This window comes from Lynx canadensis, chromosome B4, assembly GCF_007474595.2.
Source record: "Lynx canadensis isolate LIC74 chromosome B4, mLynCan4.pri.v2, whole genome shotgun sequence".
In the NCBI taxonomy this organism is placed as follows: Eukaryota; Metazoa; Chordata; class Mammalia; order Carnivora; family Felidae; genus Lynx; species Lynx canadensis.
This window is the reverse complement of record NC_044309.1, coordinates 41,614,898-41,630,062: the sequence shown is the minus strand read 5'-3', so window position 1 is coordinate 41,630,062 and position 15,165 is coordinate 41,614,898. Positions and strand designations below refer to the sequence as shown.

Here is a 15,165-nt window from a genome sequence, read left to right as displayed (position 1 = left end):
CGGGTGGAGGCAAAGACCAGGAAGTAACCCTGGCCAAGGGAACACCAACCAATAGGGGAGCCTCCCAGCACACACACAAGCCAGGGGGCCTCAGGAAAAACCCAGGAAGAAGAGGTGCCACCTGTGCAGGCCCGACCACCCACCCATCCAGGGTGTTAAGGGGCAAGTCCTTCCTCCCACCGTGCCCTGGAGCAGGCAGAGCTGGGCCCAGCAGGAACCTAGGAAGGATCTGGACAGGGAGTTGAAGCAGCCTGGAATGGCAGAGGGAACCTGAGGCCAAGCGGTGGAGGTTGTCAGGGTCACAAAAGACTGACACTGAGGCTAAGTCACAGGCATGTTTATTATCCTCTGGAACATCAAGGTCTTCCCTTCCTGGGCAGTGTCCCAGGGGAGGGCCGACCCTCAGGAGGCAGCCACGCTGCCACCGGGAGCAGGCCCATGGGGCGGCAATGTCATGGGTGGCAGGAACAACGCCTTCAGCTTGCCCGACAAGCTGGCAATCTCGGGATCCTGGGCTTCATAAGACTTGACCAAGCGGGCAAACTTAAGGACACCTGCAAGGGGAAGTGGAGCGTCAACCCACACCCCCAGGGGACAAGTGTGCCCCAGACATCAGGAGGGGGCAGCTTGAGCCTGAGTCACTGGTTGCTCCCCCTCTAGTCAGGGAGCTGTCTACAAAATAAGACACAAGCAGTCCTCTGCCCTGTGTCGTTTGGGTGAACCATTTCCAGGTGTAAACCCATCACAACTGGATGGGATGCACTGAATGAAATATCCCAAAGCAGTGTGTGTCTCATGATCAGGTGAAACATTTTAGCAATTTAGTCACAAGAACCTGAAGTATGAACATCCACAAGATCTCAAGTCTATAACCTGGACACAGGAGGGCCATGGGCCAACTGGGCTGAATCAATAAGCACCTTTGGGGAACACCATGATCTCATCAAGGAAATTAGCCAGCCAACCCTCCAAAAGAGACTAGCTAAAACACGTTGGAGGGGCTGCACAAGTGCACTGTCACGCAGACATCCAACTAGAGCTATCGGAAGGGGGTTCCAGTCCAGCTCTGCTGTGACCTCAGGCACTTAGTTTACTGCTAGAGTCTGTTCCCTCATCTTAAAATGGGGTAACAGTATAATTACGGGTAACTGCAAACAGCATTTAAGACTTCGCCTGGCACAAGTTCACAGGAGACCCTTGGCTCTGCCCGCCAATACTGTTCGTCAGATTGTGGCTGCCTCCGTGTGGCAAGATGAGGGAGGACGGCTCAGGGACCCGATGGATCGAGCGCCCTCTCCCGGACCCACTCACCCCGACCCTCATCCGACCCACCTTCCCCGTCGCAGCTGAAGCCATAGGCCTTGATAACCTCCTGCTGAATCTGCGTGGCCACGGGCAGCACGAATTGCAGCATTTTGCCCATGTCGTTGCACGCGTTGTCCCGAGCCTCGTCCATGCGCACGGCGTTCTCCGGGGCCGAGAACGCCTGGATGACCTCGGCCAGGACCACTATGCGGCAGATGCATCCCCGGGTAGGCGTCAGAGCATGGCCGGCGGGCCCAACCGAAAGCGCAGGGAAGAGGGCAGGGAATTAGTGGGCTGAAGCCATAGTAACCCGATAAACTCGGCCTAGATTCCCTCGCTCTAGGGGCAAGGACCCCTTTTGGGGGAGAGAGAAAGATGGTATCCTGTGCCCCCATTTCCCGGCGGCGCAACTACACCTCTCGCTCCGTACCCTCCGCCCGCGCCCTTCTCCAACAGGAAGCCCACCCGGTGGCTAGAATGCTTCTCACCCTTGGCTTGCTCGGCACTCAGGGCCGCAGGTTGGGCCGAGGCGGACGCCATAGGGTAACAAAAGCTGCACGTGCAGCCGAACCAAGGAAATTCACGGGAAAAACGATCAGCCTGCTAGAGCGACTCTCGAAACTGACGGGGGTGGAAGGGAAGCAGCATCAGCGGCAGCCGGAAGCCTCGCGGTGCAGCGCAATACTAAACGCCAAAACGCCTTAAAACGAGAGATGACCCAACCGGACTCGATGCCATTGGGGGGTGAAAAAGAAAAAAAACCTAAAAACGAAAACCACTCCTAGAACCGAGGTAGCTCTATTGTTGAAAACGTATTGTGGAGGGGGTCTTCCGGTAAAAACCGGAAAACCTGCTAGACAAATTCTAAAAGAGCTGTAACACTACAGGAAGTGGCCTGGAGAGAACATGGGATATCCATGAACGCCACTATTGGTGAGGGTGAGCTCAGTGTCGAGTTTTCTAATTCTGATTGCTGTATAATCAACGAGGGACACTATAACTTTCAGAAGGAAAGATAGGGGAAAAAGAAACTTGTTTATATCATCCATTTCTAGAGTTTGTGAACATTTGATTCGGACCTATGCAAATGAACCCAAAGCTGATTGGCTGGGAAAGCTGGTCACACCCCCTGCAGTTTTTGAGAACGATGTGATTCGCTGCAATAAACGCTGAGCGCTGAGGCGGCCCCCGTGCTTGCCTAAAATGGCCTTGTGCAGGGGTGTGCGCTCCAAAGTAACGCCCTCCAATTTCTCTTCTCTTCCACACGTTTGAAATGGTCACCCACTTCCTCCTCAAACCAAGGAGTACTTAAGAATCCAGACTTCGAATCGCTTTAACCTAGTGGAACTCCGCCCCTGCACCTCCGCTTCATAACCGTTTCCCAATCTATTCGACGGAAAGGATTCTGGACTCCGGTGGCTCCTAGCTGTGGGGCCAGTGGCAGAAACGCCTCCAAAGTCTCAGTGGCTTCCTAGGCCTGACCCTGTCAGAGGCGGGCCTGTCCTTGGCCTCCAGCATCTGGACTTCCCAGCCTTGCGACTCAAGAGGGGACTGGCTAGCTCCATAGTACCCCTCCAGCGGAGCCAGGGCTCCAGGGCCCCTGGCGCTTCCGAGATCTCCTCTCCAACTCTGCAGGGGTCGCTACACCCACTTGTGTCCGGTTCCACAGCCTTCTCTCCAGGCACTACTGCGTAGTCTAGTCCCCCATCACCACCGCCCCAATCCGCCCCCACAGCCCGCAAAGAACCAGTCACAGCCATCTTCCTGGGGAGTCGTGAGGATGTTTTTGTTTGGTTTTGGTTGGGATGTTTTTTAAAGAGCGTCATATAGATATTTATATATATAAATTATTAATGTCGGGGAAGGGCAAGGGGCATACATCGCAGAAGGGACGCGCGCACGGGGACTGGGGAGGGGCGGGGGCAGCACACGATGCTACGCAAAACAGCCACATCTAACAGATGAAATAATCACACCAACGGGGTGGGGGAGGGGCAGTGGCCACCGGGGGTTGGGCATGGGGGAGGAAGAAAGCAGGGGGACAAGAAAGAGGGACCTGGTCCAAGATACTGTGCGCTTTCTGCCCCCACCCCCCACCCCCACCCCTGGCCACCTCCCCACCTCTGCATACCACAGGAGCCTTGGCCTTCCATCTGTCCCTTCCTCCCTCCCTCTGCCCAGCTGCTGAAACCCTGCAAATGAGCAGCACCCCTCCTCAGCCGTGGGTGGCAGGCTGGGAGGGAGGCCTCCGAGGTCCAAATGCAGGGGCCATGGGTGCTCTCTTGATTGCAGGTTCTACAGTGGCTTGTCGCTTTCCTTCTTCAGGTGACTGGGTGGAGAGGGGATGCAGAGCAGAGGCATGAGACACCGAGGTCAACCCCGACCTGGCCCCTCTCACAGAGGGGGACTGTGGAGGAGGGGCTCCCTCCCCCAGAGGCCAAAGGCCAGCAGTGCGCTGCCCACACCCCATCCCGGGCTGGCTAAGGTCACACCCCTTCACCCCTGGCCCAGGGGTGTCCCAGGGTACCTGTAGTAGTCCTCCTGGGCAGGTAGCGGCACACTGTGCAGCGGGTGATGGGCGTGCAGCCACTGCTGCTGCTCCAGCGCCAGGCGCTGCAGCTCGGCCGACTGCGCGTGCATGGCCTGCAGCTGGTGAGCTGCAGACATCGGGGCAGAGAGGGAGGCTGGCAGGTCCCGGTACGGAGCAGCTGTGGGCAGGAAGGGCGGCGGGGGGGGGGGGGGGGGGAGGCATGACTGCTGGAGTCCCGAGTACTTACTCTGGGCCAGGACAGGGCTGGCCACCTTACAGACAGAGGAAACTGAGGCTAAAACAGGCAAAAGCCAGTCCTGGAGAAGATCCAAACTTCCGCCTGGCACTAAAACCTGTGCCTCTCTTGGGCAGGGCCTCAGCCCTCCTTCTCCTGTTCTCAGCTCCTCTGGTTACCTCCTCATCCCTCCCCAAGCCCAAACAGGCTAATCCTACCACCCAGATTCCTCCTTTCTGCCCTTCTCTCGTTCGACCTTCCCCACCCCCAACCTCCATCCTTACCAAAGAGCTGGTGACGAAGAACTTCGTTCTCGTGCAGAGGGTGAGGAAGAAGGGGGTTGGGGAGGGTCCCAGCTGGGTAGGGGATCCGGGTAAGGTGAGACCCTGAGGCCAGGGGGTCAATGAGAGGGTGCACCGAGGCAGAGGCTAGAGGGTAGAGAAGAGGAAGGTGTCACCAGAAGGCAGGTTTGGGGAAAACCATGCATTTGGGTGAAGGGATCCAAGCCTGGGAAGAGATGGACAATCAACACAGGGAGACCTAGTGAGGAACAAAGAGACACAATGGAAGAACTAAGGGCCTGGTGGGTGGTCAGGACAAGACCTTACTGGAGTAGGGACATGTGGATGGCAGAGAATAGGAGACGGCAGTTGTCAGAGGGGTCTGAGGAAAAGGAGAGACGTGGACTGCTTAGAGGAGATAGGAAGGGATAGAAGTTTGGGAAGTAAGACAGGAAGAGAGAGGCGGCTAAGAGAGAGAAAGCACAAGGGAGCCAGGAAGGACTATGACTGTGAGGCTAAATCCGGCAAAGTACTGGACAAAAGGAAATACAGCGAAAGGATACTAAATAAAGCTCATTAGCACCTATGATAACCCCAGTCAAAGCTATAGAGCTGTTTCTGGAAGGTAGGAGGCCTGGAGATGGGGAAAAACATGAAAGACCTCCACCTGGGAGGAGAGAAAATGGCAAGAAATGATAACAGAGTTGAATTCAAAGGAGCAAGGACCTAGGTATGGGGCAGGGGGCTGTTCTGAGGGTAGAAAGGTGGCGTTCCCTCAAAGGTTTCCTCTATCGTGGGTGGGATGGTAGACTGTGAAGAGGGGCCGGGTGTGGGTTATTACAGTCTCTGGGGCATGAAGAGATGGGGGATGACAGGGAGGCCAAGATCAGGGGAGCAATCCCGGGAGAGAGGCTCATGCCAGACTAGAGGAGAAAAGTCTTGGCCTGAGGAACAGAAGACCCAATTACTTGCCAGGGGACAAGAACGCAATGAAGACAAAGAAGTAGGAGTCTCACCTGCATGGATGGCGTCCTGCTGGTGGAGGTGCAGGTGGGAGTGGATGTGGGAGTGCTGGTGGTGATGGGGGGTCACATTGAGCATCTGCAGCCGGGCCAGCGGGTCATTGCCCAGGGCTGCCACCCTTTCTGCATGCTGCCTCTCGGCTGCCAGACGCTCGGCGTAGGACATGTCAGGCCGCAGGGCTGGACCAGCTGCCAGCGCTAGACGTTCTCTCTCCAGGGGCCCCAGGCTCGGATGAAAGGGGAAAGGGTGCAGGCCGGGTGGGCCAGGCTGCAGAGCCAGACCCCCATGTCGGGGGAAGGGATCCAGGCCCGGCCCAGGGACCCCATGTAGGGGTTCCAGCTCACTGGGCTTCACCTCAAAGCCAGGCTTGAGGCGGTCACGGAGGTCTCGTTCACGGGCTTCCCGCTCCCTCTCCCGGGCTGCTGGGTCACTGCTGTACAAGGCCGGGACATTGTAACCCAGGAGCCCCGGGTCCACTGCCCCTAAGGGCACGTAGAATGGATGGTTGCGATTGCCGGGAGACATGACGTGGGGCCGGGCGTATTCACTGAGCGTGCGCAGGGCTGGAGTGTCAGGACCCAGGTAGGGGGGCACTGTAGCCACAGCACTGCCCGGCTCAAATGGAGGGCGATGGGGCACTGGGCCGAGAGATGGGCACTCCACTGGAGCCCGGCCCTCCTGAGCCAACTTCTGTGGGATACAGGGAGAAGCAGAGTCAAAAGGGCAGGTCTGGTAAAATGTGGCTGATCCGGAGCTGCTCAATTGTCTCGGCAGCTGAAGGCCAAAATGCGTCACCTTACTGGAACTCAGCCTAGTAGGAATTTCTCTAAACCTTCTCCTGGATATTGGCTCTCCCTACCATCCACAGGTACTCTGATCTGAATTTGCCTCCCCCACCCAAGGGAGGATGCAAGGAAGGATTCCTCCCGCTGGAATCCCTGGGTCTCTATTTCCTGGGCTGCCGTGCTTCCTCCTGTCCGACAGGGGGCGCAATGACTTCCCCGGGCCCCCCCGCCCTCCCCGCCCCCCTCCCCCGCGCGGCGCAGAGGAAGGCCAGAAGGCGGACGGCGCATGTGGTGACGCACCACGCTGCGTTCCAGCTCGCGCTCCTTCTCGCGTTCCCGCTCCTTCTCGCGTTCCCGCTCGCGCTCGCGCTCCTTTTCTTCGCGCGCGCGCTGCTCGGCCTCGCGCCGCACCTTCTCAACCAGGTCGGCCCGCTTCTTGGCCAGCTTGGAGCCCTCCAGCGGCACGAAGTACAGGTCGCTGCGCGCGCACGAGTTAAAGCCGCGGTCCAGGTGTTTGTTGAACCTGGCGGGCACGAGGGCAGCGCGCGCTTAGCCCCTGCGAGCTGCCCGAGCGACCCCGCGGTGACCCTGCCCCCAAACCAGCCCGCGCAGGCGGTGAGGGAGGCGAGGCCCCCGAGTACTCAAAGGCACCACACGAACGCCAAGGTTCCCCTCTTGTCGCCTCTGCCGGTCTCTCCATTGCCCCTTCGTCGTTCCCCGTTCCAGGCCCAACCGCACCCCACCCTGGCGGCTCACCTGGCTGACTGGCTGGCATGGCTGGGCACGTCTACCACCTTGGGAGGGGGCGAGGGGCTGCGGGCCGGGGGCGCCGGGCTCTCGGGGGTCTCATACTCTTCAGCCGGCTCTTGCTTGATCTGCGTGGCGTTCAGGGGCGGCCCCGAGGCAGGGGCCGCAGGTGGTGGTGGCAGGGAGGACAGGCCTGAGGGCCCGGCAGGTGGCAGAGGCCCTGGCCCCACAGTGGGCGAGCCTGGCTTGAAGGTCCCTGGGCCCGCGGGCGGCGAGGCGCCTCGGTAGCCGGGTGGGGTCCCTGTTCGGAAGGAGGGAGGCGACCCCGGCTTGTATCCCGGTGGGGTGGCTGTCTTGTAGGCCCCTGGGGACGGGGCTCTCTTTCCATACGGCGGGGGCCCAGGTGGGGAAGCTGTTTTGTAGCCCGCTGGCGAGGAAGCCACTGTGGCAATGACCGTGGAAAGCGTAGCCGAAGAGGTGGTGACCGGAGGCACCGGTGGGAAGGGATAGGGCGCTCCTTGGGGGCCCTGGGAAGGGGAGGGGTGTGAACATGGGTAGGATCCTTGAGAGGAAGAAGAGGAGTTGGAAGAGGAGGAAGAGGGTGGGGGGCCATTGGGGCCCGCTTGGCTGTAGGACACCTGGCTGTGAGGTGGGGGCAGGTGTGCTGGCCCTGGTGGGTAGGGCCTCAGAGACCCCAGGGAGGGCGACATGGCGTAAGGGTGGGAATGGTGGGAGCTACTGCTCTCCAGGGAGTGGGGATATGCTCCAGGTGGAGGGGGCCCAGAGCTCCCATGATGTTGCTGTTGCTGCTGTTGCTGCTGCTGCTGCTGTTGCTGCTGTTGTTGCTGCTGCTGGTGGTGATGGTGATGTGTTGGGGCTGGTGGGTGGCCTGTGGACTGGCCTCCAGTGGAAGGAGGGAAGGGGCCTGGGTGGGCATTGCTGTTGGCTAAGAGACGGCCATAGGGAGGAGGTGGGGGGGGACCCTGGCTCCATACAGCCTGGGATGGAAGGGAAGGCTGAGTGTATTTGGGTGGCTGATTGGAGACAGACAGGCTTGTTGGGGGAGGGAAGGAGTGGGGATAACTGGGCAATGCCTGGGAAGCTGGGTACTGGGAGGCAGAGGAAGAGGAAGAACTGGAAGAGGAGGCTGCTGCAGAGCTGCTACCTGCAGACGAGTATGGATACCTCATTGGCGGGGCTGGGGCAGAAGAGGAGGAAGCAGGGGGCAGAGGATGGGGTGAGGGAGCAAGAGTGGGGCCCTTCTCTGGGCCAGGAGGAAGTCCACCCATACCCTGCCCCATGGCATGGGGAGAGGGCAGATGCCCAGGTAGTGGCTGGGCCCCCAGGCCAGGAGGAGAGGCTGATGCGTTGTTAAGGGGTCTCAGAGCAGGTGGGGGAGGCAGGTTTGGTGTCACATGGGGGAAGGTGGCTGGTGGTGGAGCAGAGGGTAGGTTTCCACCACCCACTGGAGTGTTAGGTGGCTTTGTTGGGGGAGCACCACCAGCCCCAGAGCTTGATATTGAAATGGGGGTGGTGGGCGGAGGGTGCTGTTTACCCCCACTAGGAGCCCCCACTGAAGAGGCAGCCCCTCCTCCCTTGGGACCCATTGGGGGTCCAGACAAAACTCCTCCGCCAGTGCCCCCGGGGTAGAGCTGTGGGTGAGGGGGAGGGGCCCCAGGAGGAGCCTGGAACATTCGAGATGGAGGGGGCTCCATGGGAGCATGATATCCAGCGGGTGTCACAGAAGGATGGGGTTCGAAGCCAGGCTCTGGCTGTCGGGGGGTGCTGTCTGGCGGTGGAGGAGAGGGAGGAAAGAGTGGAGGGGGGTGGTAGGGGCGGGCTGGGCCCTGGGACAGGCCCGAAGATGAGTCGGAGTCATTCTCCACGCTTCCAGGGCTGTAGATGCTGGGGGACGTGCTTCGGTTATCCTGGTCAATATCCCTAGGGTCACTGCTGCCATCATCATTGAGGCTTCGCCCATCTAAACTATCCAGATCTGAGGGAGACTGTGGCCGAGGGAGCTCCTGCTGTAGAAAAAGGAGGACCATTTTTTTTCCCTTTTCTTTTCCCTCGCTTCCCCGAGATTTGGGGCCTCCCTTGCACAAAACCACATCCCCCTTCCAGCACACCACTGTACGACGTGATGAACTCTGGCTCCAGCCCCCCTCCCTGCCACGTGGGGATTCCTCCACTCTCCCCACATTCTCAGCTGCACCCTAGCAGCCACTCTTGTTCCCCTCCTTGTAAAACTCCATTCTTTCCTCAAGTGTCCATCTCAAGCACCATCTCGCTGTCCACAGCTACACCCAAATCCTTGTCTTCCACCAGCTCATATCCGCCCTCCTCTCATCTCCTTCACCCCCTTAACTACACATGCCAGAAACCCGTGCTTTTTAAGAAGACCACTCCTTATGCATTTTCCTTATGATTTATTCCTTCCACTAAGACCTCTCACCTTTAACCTCCTCTCCAGCCCCCTCATGAAAATCAGGACCTGGAAAAGGAGAGGCTAGAATCCCTCACACTCTTCCAGGCCCTTTGGCCCTGCCTGGTCATCTATCTAGTGGTCTGGCTAAAGCCCTAAAAACCCATCTGACACACTATAGACAGGACTCCTTTAATAAGCCCTAGGATATGACTTTTCTCTCATGTCCCAGGCGAGATTAAAGTAGCAATCGTGAAGGGAAGTTTTTGGGAAAGCGTGGTCAGAAAATGGGTGAGGATGGCTGCAAGGGTCACCCACCTCGGTTTTGGTCTTTTTTGGTGCATTAGTCTCCTCACTTTCACTTTCTGAGATCTCCTCACTCCGGCCCTGCTTGCTGACCTTTGGGGTGGAGGCTTCCTCTACGCGGGCCTTCTGTTAGAGAGAAAGAAAATTCCTTTCTCCTACCTCCCGAGCCTCCACAGTTACTCTCTGCCAGACAGGAAGTTCCCCCACAACACACACACATACACCGTCAGCCCCAGTGCCTGGGCATCCTGTGGGAGGACCTGAGGACAGAATACCTTGGCTGTCTGCCTAGACTTTTCGGCTTTGCCATCACTGCTGGACGTGCTGACCCCTCCAGGGGAGGCCCGGCCCCTCGATCTCAGCTCTTCCCGGGGCCCAGGGGCCTCTTTCTTCCGTCCACTCCTCATTGACATCTGAGGGAAAAGGAAGGAAGCAGACAATGTAGGTTTTTGGTTTGTTTTGTTTTGTTTTTACCTAGCACCTAACTTCATGGCGTGCCTTATTTCTATTCTTTCTCTCCAGGCCCTCACCGCTCCCCATCCCACCCCAGTTTCTCTGCCCCTCATCTGCCCCTTTGTGGCTCTTATTTTAGCTATTACTCACTGAGTCTTTATTCTGTCGTGTCTTCATTCTTCAGGCTGTGGAGACCCCATTCTCCTCTGCCTGGGCAGCTGAATACAGAAACTTCTCTGCTTCACCCCAAGTTCCCCACAGCTGTGGCCTGGGAAGCGGGAAGCAGGATCTCCCAAGTTTCCAGTGTAGGCCCCTGGAACTTGCAGGATTTGTTTTCAGTGAAGCCTGTTAGAAAAAACCATCAGAGTCTCCAAATTGGGGAACAGAGTCTGATGGCGATACTGTTGTGCTTATCAAGGGGCTTGAGTAACTGGCCCAACCCTAGGCCTTTGGGCTAAGAGGTACAACCCCCATAAGACACTGCTGGCTCGCCCCACGGGCTACCTCAGCTATCTACACATGAAAGAGACTCTGCTCACATCATCTCTTTCAACTCTGGAGAAGGCAGAAAACTCAGATGTACCCTACCCATGCACTCACATTATTCTACCCTTCCTGATACCTGGTAGTATCTGTGGGTACACGAGTTCCACAGAGCCTTCCCAGGGAGCATAAAGAAATGTAGCTGAGGTATGAATTTATTGAGTGCTGTCTTTATGTCATGCCCTTACATGCAGTTTCATTTAATATTTACAACCTAACCCTGCAAAGTAGGTATTCTTATTTCCATTATACAGAGGAGGAAACTGAGGCTCAAAGATTGAGACTGTGACTTGCCCAACTTCGTGTGATGAATACACAGAAACCAGTGACAGCACCGGAATCAGCCCTACATCTCCCTGACTTCAAAGCCCATGCTATTTCTTTTAGACTTTGCTATACTCTCGTCAGAAGTTGGTGGGGTGAGTTCTCAGAAGGCCTAGATCAGTCCCAGAGATATGAAAAGAATCTTTTCACATCAGAGTAGGTGGGAGAAGAATGCCCCATTCTATAACACAAATGCACACAGTCCTACCAATCCCAAGCCCAAACCTAGGTACCCCCAAAGTGCAGAACTTATTTCTGAGAGTCTCATGGAGACCTTCCCCCACCCACTTCTAGTGCCTGGGTTCCCCAAGGCTAGAAAGTCAGAACTTTCATTTTACCAACCAAAGCAGTGAAAATCAGTGACAACTTAATACAAATTTACAGACTGGTAAACCTGTATTCCCACTTGGTTTAGACAGGGACACATACCTCCTCACAGCCTATCTATCTCTGTACCTATATCTATAGTCAGCTATTTTCCTTTGTACTTGTTGGTATTTCTTGCTAAGGGTCAGGTCTCCATATTACTGGACCATAAGATCTTTTGAGAGCAAAAATGGTATCTTCTCACTGTTTTCTTCCTTTCTGTATTTCCCACTGATGTCACGTATATATGCGTGCTCTGTTCCGTTCTTGTTCCTGGCCTATTGACTAACTTCAGTAGGTCTTTTCGAATAAAATGTTGCCCGACTTTGGTGGGAATGGGGTAAACTTACCCAGCTATTCTGAGTTACAAGGCCTGGCTAGGTAAATGGTATTATCACAGTATGCTGCATATTTTTCCCCAGGAATACAGAGTAATTACTTCTCCTTCACCTCCACTGAACCCTAACTATTCACTTCCACTGAACCCTAACTACTGAGACCAGCAAGGGGGGGTAGGGGGCAGAGGGGGGTTGAACCTAACCTTTCCAGGAAACTTAATAATAATTTACTTAGAATCATAAAAGAGCTGGGACAGAGCTTCAGGTCTTCTGAACTTAGAACTAATGCTCTGTCCAGTAAACCAGCCACTTTTCTTCAACTACAACTACTACCGCATTTTTGAGTTGTTGTGGAGATCAGTTTTAAATATTGTCAACCTCCAAAAATCCAAAGAACAAAACCCACTGTAACAAAAGAGGAAAACAATCTTAACAAAAGCACAGCCAGGATTACTATGTGTGGCTGGTGTGTCTTTGCCAGCCCCTCTAGAGGAGGGTGCCCATCTCTCCTTTCCATCCCAGAACCCATTCACCAAGTTCATTACAGCTAGGGGATCCAAAAGGTCAGAGAAATGCACGAATGTAACTGAAAAACACAGCAATCAGTGTGCCCCTCCCCCTACTGCAACTGTTTTAAACAGCTGAAATCTGATAAAATTAGCAGTGAGTAGCTTTGAAGGAGAAAAGCAGTCATAAAAGCATAGGTAATCTCGGGGGAAAGGAGTGGCAAGGGGAGAGGAATTAGGGTTGGGCCATATATATGCTTCTGAACTCGGAGCATGCTTCAGCATCAACAAGGTGAACTATACTCCATCTAGCACTAGTAGCCAGTCACTGTAACTAATATTTATAAAGCACCTACTGTGTTTCTGCAACACACTACACACATTCCCTTTCATGGCCTTACTGCAAAAGAAGAAGGATAAAGACCAGATTGGGGAGATGCAAAAGTGAGAAATAGGGAAAGAGTCTCTAAGAATAGGAGAATAAGGGAGAAATACGAGAAGGATGTCAGAGGGAATACACAATCAAGGCATAAGGCTTTCTGGGAAAGGCTTGCAGGGTGAATTTCAGGATCACTGGCCCAGCCCCCATCATCATTCCAGACCTGCCAGACTAACAAACCAGTCCAAAGTGACTCCTAGATAACAATGCGGCCCAGACCAGCAGATAAGTCTGCATGCATTAGTCTAAGCCTTCTTAGAACCGGGGGAGGTCAGAGGGGCCTCAGAGATCATCTTATCTATAACCCCTTCATCTTACAATGAAGCCAAGGCTCAGAGAAGTGACTGGCCCAAGGCCACAGTTAGAGGTACAACCAGTACCCGACCCAGGTATGTTGGCTCCTGTTCAGAGTATTTCCACTGCACCAGGCTGTTGCACAGCCCTCTGGCCTGGGCCACCCTCAAATGAGATGAGCTTGGAGAGCCCAGCCACTCCCACAAGGTCAGAGAAGCAGAAGGTCAAAGGTTAGTGGATGGAAGGGGTCACTGTCGTGATAGTCTGGGAAAGAGAAAAAGGGAGACTTGGGAAGGGAAACTCAAGTTTAAGAAAACAGAAGAATATCAGTGCAAAGAAGCAAACAACTATATACTATATACAAGAAGTCCCTAATAATAAGGGAGGCAGAAGCCAGAAAGAACTACCAAAACCTGGTGTAACTTGAACAGAAGCTTTTCCAGCTTCCCACGATGCCTAAGGGGAGGAACTTGGAGCGACGTCTATGACCGGCAAATAACATGTCTACCTGTTCCAACAAACTGCTTGCCGGAAGGCGGAGGACCCCCTTGGGAACCTCCTATTCACCAGCAGCACCAGAAACACCTTCCAGAACCCAGCCAAGAGTACCAAGAACATAGCCAAAGGCTGAGGTCCAATCAAGATTCTGAACCCCCACCTATAGGACATCCCACCGGATCGTTGCTATGGCAACAAAATGGTAGAACCTGCCCCTCAAGAGTCTATCCCAGGAGTCCATCTGCCAGCCACTCCCCCTCCAGTTGCCAAAGCAACTCCTACCCTCCAGGAGCACCCTCAGGGAAGGGAGCTTAAGAAGAGTACCTACCCCAGTAGAAATAAGCCCATGCACAAAGAGAAATCTTTGAGCTCAAAACAAAAATGAAGATACCTCCCCCTTCAGAAACCCCAGCTAGAGGGGCCGTGGGTGCTCTGGGGACTTGAGGGTGGAGGTCACAACTTGCCTGGAGTGCGTATAAGACCATCCAATTCTCTCCTTTTCCACCCTCTCAGAAACCCTTTCTCCCTAACTCTCCCTTCAGTGTTCCCATCTTCCTCCTCATAGTTTTAGGGGGACCAGAGCACTGGGTCCCAGTGTGTCCCTCTCCAAGAAGGAACCATGCTGGGGTCTGGAAAAACAAGGTCAGAGGTGACCTAAAGTACGGGAAAGAAAATAGAGTCACAAAGGCATCCACTTCCCACTTGAACCCTGTAACACCTCAGGTTCTGCTTCTCAAACGTGGACCTCTCCTTGGTCCCTTCAGAGCCTCCGTTTCCCCAGGTTCCATTCTCCTCCTTCATCAGCTACGACCCTTCTCTTTCCACCTACCACACCCCTTCCCCATTTCCTACTTCCCTTCTACACCTACACCCCCAACCCTGAGTTCTGAAACCCGGGTTTTGGGCCTTTTCCTGGAGCCCTAATGCCCCACCTCGCTGCCATATCTCCAGTCCCTTTTTGCCTTCGCTCGAAGCCCCCTCGCCGGCATCCCCCTTTTTCCTCTAGCCACCCTCCACCTCGGTGCTCCTCTTTTGGTCCCGGGGTCCTGGCTACCCTCGCTGCCCCATCAGCCCTCCTCCTGAGACCCTCCCACCTCCCTCCATCCACCCGATCCTCCGGGTGCCCTGGCCCCCATCCCTCCTTGGGGGCCGGCCCCACCCCCTGAGTCCCCCGGCCTCAGGCCGGGCAGAGCCCGCAGTGGGGGTACCGGATCGGGAAAATAACAAATGGAGGCGGCGGCGGCGGCGGCGGGAGGGGGAAACTGGGAGGGGTGGGGGTGGGGAGCCGCGGGCCAGAACCCGAGCGGGCCCGAGGCCCGGGTGGCAGCAGATCTTACCTGGTCGTAGCTCGGGACGGCTGGCTGGCTCCGAACGGGATCCGGGGCTCCGGCGCCTCCGGGGGGCGGCGGCGGCCGCTCCCCCGCCCCCCTCTCCTCTTCCCGGCTTCAGTCGCCGCCGCGACGGCGGCGGCGCCGGCCCCGACCCCCCCGGAGGGCGGCCCCCATCCCCCCTTTTCACCCACCTGGCCCCGATCGCCCGCCTGCCCCCCGGAGCAGACCCCGATCCCCGCTCTCGTTCAGCCCCTCCCCAGGCCCGCCACCTCCCCCCGGCCGCCCGGAATGCCCGGGCCGCGCCGCCCGCCCCCGCCGCGCCGCTCGCCCCCGCGGCCCGGCCGGCGCTCCGAGCTGCTCTGACCCGCCGCCTCCCGCCCGCCGCCCGCGCCCGCCCCGCGCAGCCCGCACTCGCGCGATCCCCGGCCCCCTAGGC

General features: G+C 56.5%; 2 protein-coding genes and 1 non-coding gene across 4 annotated transcripts; all 3 read right to left on the bottom strand.

Moving 5' to 3' along the window:
• Nucleotides 1-322: 322 nt before the first annotated feature.
• On the bottom strand, nucleotides 323-2,495 carry CB4H12orf57 (chromosome B4 C12orf57 homolog). The gene is made up of 3 exons (XM_030321578.1): nucleotides 1,794-2,495; nucleotides 1,333-1,509; nucleotides 323-554 (listed from the first exon to the last, which is right to left on the bottom strand). Exons 1-3 carry the CDS (start codon nucleotides 1,843-1,845, stop codon nucleotides 403-405), a joined length of 381 nt encoding a protein of 126 aa, XP_030177438.1. The 5' UTR covers nucleotides 1,846-2,495; the 3' UTR covers nucleotides 323-402.
• Nucleotides 2,128-2,189, bottom strand: LOC115519587. Its single transcript, XR_003970584.1, has one exon. It is a non-coding gene; the product is annotated as a U7 small nuclear RNA (small nuclear RNA).
• A 639-nt stretch (nucleotides 2,496-3,134) lies between the features above and the next one.
• ATN1 (atrophin 1) lies at nucleotides 3,135-14,830 on the bottom strand. 2 transcript variants are annotated; one of them, XM_030321576.1, is made up of 10 exons: nucleotides 14,736-14,830; nucleotides 10,241-10,435; nucleotides 9,913-10,050; nucleotides 9,650-9,763; nucleotides 6,916-8,933; nucleotides 6,460-6,682; nucleotides 5,368-6,064; nucleotides 4,355-4,498; nucleotides 3,833-4,013; nucleotides 3,135-3,634 (listed from the first exon to the last, which is right to left on the bottom strand). In XM_030321576.1, exons 2-10 carry the CDS (start codon nucleotides 10,265-10,267, stop codon nucleotides 3,601-3,603), a joined length of 3,576 nt encoding a protein of 1,191 aa, XP_030177436.1. In that variant the 5' UTR covers nucleotides 10,268-10,435; nucleotides 14,736-14,830; the 3' UTR covers nucleotides 3,135-3,600. The 2 variants fall into 2 exon arrangements, with proteins under 2 accessions (XP_030177436.1, XP_030177437.1); XM_030321577.1 differs by having other exon boundaries at nucleotides 6,916-8,930.
• Nucleotides 14,831-15,165: the final 335 nt, after the last annotated feature.